Source organism: Macaca mulatta, chromosome 1, assembly GCF_049350105.2.
Source record: "Macaca mulatta isolate MMU2019108-1 chromosome 1, T2T-MMU8v2.0, whole genome shotgun sequence".
NCBI lineage: Eukaryota > Metazoa > Chordata > Mammalia > Primates > Cercopithecidae > Macaca > Macaca mulatta.
The window spans coordinates 202,746,125-202,749,804 of record NC_133406.1 but is presented as its reverse complement, the minus strand read 5'-3'; the positions used below and the strand labels follow the sequence as shown (position 1 = coordinate 202,749,804).

The 3,680-nt window shown below is 63.9% G+C and overlaps 1 protein-coding gene across 1 annotated transcript; it reads right to left on the bottom strand.

Annotated features, from left to right (window-relative positions):
• Window positions 1–323: 323 nt before the first annotated feature.
• On the bottom strand, window positions 324–3,383 carry POU3F1 (POU class 3 homeobox 1). The gene has a single exon (XM_015135775.3). The coding sequence runs from the start codon at window positions 3,253–3,255 to the stop codon at window positions 1,900–1,902; it is 1,356 nt and encodes a 451-aa protein (XP_014991261.2). The 5' UTR covers window positions 3,256–3,383; the 3' UTR covers window positions 324–1,899.
• Between the last annotated feature and the right edge of the window lie 297 nt (window positions 3,384–3,680).

Genomic DNA, 3,680 nt, shown 5'->3' with positions numbered 1-3,680 from the left:
AGAGCAGTCGAGTTGTGCATGGGCGATGGCTGATCCGAATTCCATGTGGTGTCTTTCGCTCACTGTCCCAGGCCCTGGTTTGGTCTAGGAGAGTCTGTCTATGGCAGGGGGACCCGAGGCAGCTTCATCTTCCCTAAACTGATGCACCTGAGGCAGGGGCACAACTGTTGCCCATGTCCTGATATCCATCTGGAAGGTCTGCAAGGTCATCTTCCTCCAAGATCTCTTAGTGAGATCAGAACTTTAGGGAGGTGAAGCAGGGGATCCCATCGCTTCACCCCAAAACCCACCCAGCCCTAGCAGTAAAGAGGACAGGACACAGCCCTGGGGTACATGTTTATGTGAGTAATAAAATATTTACTATAACATAAATATAAAGGGAACTTCCCAGTCTACATTATTTTTTTTTTTGCAATAAAGATACAAAGAGAATGCACCGAAACATTGTTTCAAAAAATAAAAAAAATAAAATAACAAAATTTAAATTCAAACCTTAACAAACAGAAGAAGAAATGGAGAAGGGGGAAGCTCCAAACACATCCAGAAAATAAATAGAGATGGGTCAGAAATTCGGAAATCATATTAAAATATCTTTTTCGGATTAGTCAGTATACAAAATCCTTTAGGGTAGGAAGGACGGGTAACCCGGAAAACTAAAAATAAAAACCAAGCACAAAATGTTTCTTCTCCCCGCCAGTGTGTACATATCTCACATATTTACATGGTTCCCACCTCACCCCAAACTTGGGGAATTTCTCTCCCGGCCTCCCCTGGCATCCCGCAATCCCGGCGGGCTGGAAAGGGAGCAGAGGGAAGCTGCAGGGAATCAGGCGGAGGGTTCTCAGGGAACGGCTTATTTCTACAGCTGGTTAAAAAAAATCTCTCTAACTTTTCCAAGTTTCGTTTGGTGTGGCCAGGAGGGCAGGGCCCCGCGGGGAGCAGGGGCCCCGCTGTGCGGCGGTCGGTCTGCAGCAGGGCAGAAGCCCCTTCCCATCTGGGTATGTGGGAGCGCAGACCCCTCCGGCGTGGCCGGGAACCAAGCTGGGGCTCGGATGAAACGAAATGAAAAATGAACACTCGAAATTTTTTTTGTTAGCTTTTTTTTTTTTTTTTTTTTTTGCTTTTTTTTTGGGCGCGGAGGGTAGGGAAAGATAAGGGGAAAAATAAATTAGGCTAGATTAAAGCTTTGGCTATTTCCTGCTTTTATACACAGACGCGGCTCTCGCGACCTCCCCTCCGGGGCCCCGATAAATACAGTATACAGCGATTTAAATTAAGGGCGCGGGCGGAGTTAGAAGGACCCCAGGAGCCGAGAGGCTCCACGAATAAATAAAAACCGTAAAAAAACCAAGCCCGGAGAAAGGGGAAAAGGGGGTGGGGCGCATCCTTATAGGAGAGAAGAGGTGTGTAGCGAATAAAGTGACAGCCCCCCACCCTGGACCCGCAGGCTCAGGAGTCCACGCGGGGAGAGGGGATGGAGAACTCTCCTCGCTTGGTCCTCTCTCCCGGGGAATCCCTAACCCCGCACCGCGTTACCTGTCGCTTTGGGGAGGCCGCTGCCGGGATCCGGCCCCGAACAGCCCGGGGGGCAGGGGCGGGGGTCGTCGAGGGGATGGGGGCAGAGAGCAGGCGGCGGGCAGGATGCCCGGGGTGAGTTGGCGAGTTCCGGATCTTCGCTCCTCTCTCCCGGGGCTCGGGCGACGCAGCCTACCGGGCCGTCTTCGCCGCTCACCGGAGAGGGTCGTCCGGGTGTTTGGTTTTGTTCGAAAGTTTCTGGGCTTTTTGTTTTTTTTTTTTTTTTGTAAAATCCAAAGCAACCGAACAAAAAGAGTCCAGGCCGCGCGGGCGGGCTGCGCGCCCGCGCCCTGCAGCGCGCCGGCGGGGGCCCGGCCCGCGGGGTCACTGCACGGAGCCGGGCAGTGTGTGGTGGTGGTGGTGGTGCAGCGCCGCCGGCGGGGGCGGCGGGGGCGCGGAGGGTGGCGATGCACCGCCCCCGCCGGGCCCTAGCTCCCCAGGCGCGTATACATCGTCCATCGGCGGGTGGCCCGCGCCGGCCGCAGGGGTCATACGCTTCTCCTTCTGCCGCCGGTTGCAGAACCAGACGCGCACCACCTCCTTCTCCAGCTGCAGGCTGTCTGCCAAGCCTGTGATCTCGTGCGCCGAGGGCTTGGGGCACTTGAGAAAGTGGCTCTCGAGCGCGCCTTTGACCCCCACCTCGATGGACGTGCGCTTCTTGCGCTTGCGGCCCTGCGCCGCGATCTTGTCCAGGTTGGTGGGGCTGCCGCTGGACGAATCGGTCTCCTCCAGCCACTTGTTGAGCAGCGGCTTGAGCTTGCACATGTTCTTGAAGCTCAGCTGCAGGGCCTCGAAGCGGCAGATGGTGGTCTGCGAGAACACGTTACCGTAGAGCGTGCCCAGCGCCAGCCCCACGTCGGCCTGCGTGAAGCCCAGCTTGATGCGCCGCTGCTTGAACTGCTTGGCGAACTGCTCCAGGTCGTCCGAGCTGGGAGCATCCTCGTCCGAGTGCTCGCCCACCGATGAGCCGCCGCCGCCCGCGCCCGGGTGCAGGTGCGCCGCCGCCGCGTGCAGGCCGCCCGCGTGTGCATGTCCGTGTGCGTGTCCGTGGGCGCCCAGATGCGGCGGCGGCGACGGCTCCAGCTGCGCCTCGTGGCCGTCCTCGTGCAGCGCGTGGTGCAGGCCCGGCCCCGCGCCGCCACCGCCCGCCGCCAGCATCCCGGCCAGGCCGCCGCCGCCGCCCCCCGGGTAGGCCGCCTGCGCGTACAGCCCGAGCGGCTGGGGCTGGTGGCCCCCGCCGGCCCCGGGCGACGGCGACATGGCCGGGCCCAAGTGGTGCGCCGTGCTGCCCTGCGCCCATGCCGCGCCCGCGTGGGCCGCCCCCTGGTGCACCAGGCGCGCGTGGAAACCGCCGCCGCCGCCGCCGTCGTCGGCTCGGCCGGTGCCGCCGCCGCCCGCCTTGCCGTGTTCTAGGTGCGGGCCCCCGGCCCAGTCGCCGCCGCCGCCTCCTCCCGTGGGTAGCCACTGGGGGTGCGCTAGGCCCACGGGGTGGCCCGCGCCCGCGCCCAGCCACTCGTGGTGCATCAGCTTCTGCACTTCGCGGTACGCGGCCCCTGCGTGCAGTCGCTCGGCGGCCGCAGCCGCCGCCGCTGCCGCCGCGGCGTCCGGGTGCATGAGCGGCCCGGTGCCCCCGGCTCCGCCACCGGGGCCCCGCGGCAGGTACTGCGCGGTGGTGGCCATGCCGCCCCGCGCCCTGCGCCGCGCCGCCGCCGCCGCTCCGCTCCGTCTGCGGGCCCCGCCGCCTCGCTCCGCCGGCTTAAAGACCCGACCCGCTCGGCGCTCCGGAGCCCCACCCCGCCCGCCGCCCATTGGCTGCCCGCGGAGCCGCCTCCCGCCTCCCCGGCCCGGCCCCCGCCCCCCGCGCCCGCCCGCCGCCCTGCCCGGCCGCCCAGAGCTCTCCATTGGGCGTCGCTCCCGGGGTCCCGCGCGCCGGCCGTGCTGATTGGCCGCTGGGGCTTCATTCACGGCCCCCCTACCGTCCGCGTACACACTCACGCCCCGGGGGCGCGGCCGCCACGTGGGGAGTGGCGCGGGGGTGGCCCTCGGACCGCACCCCCTCTCGTCCTGGCGGTGTGGGCCCCGCTTTCCCCCAGCGCTGGAGACTC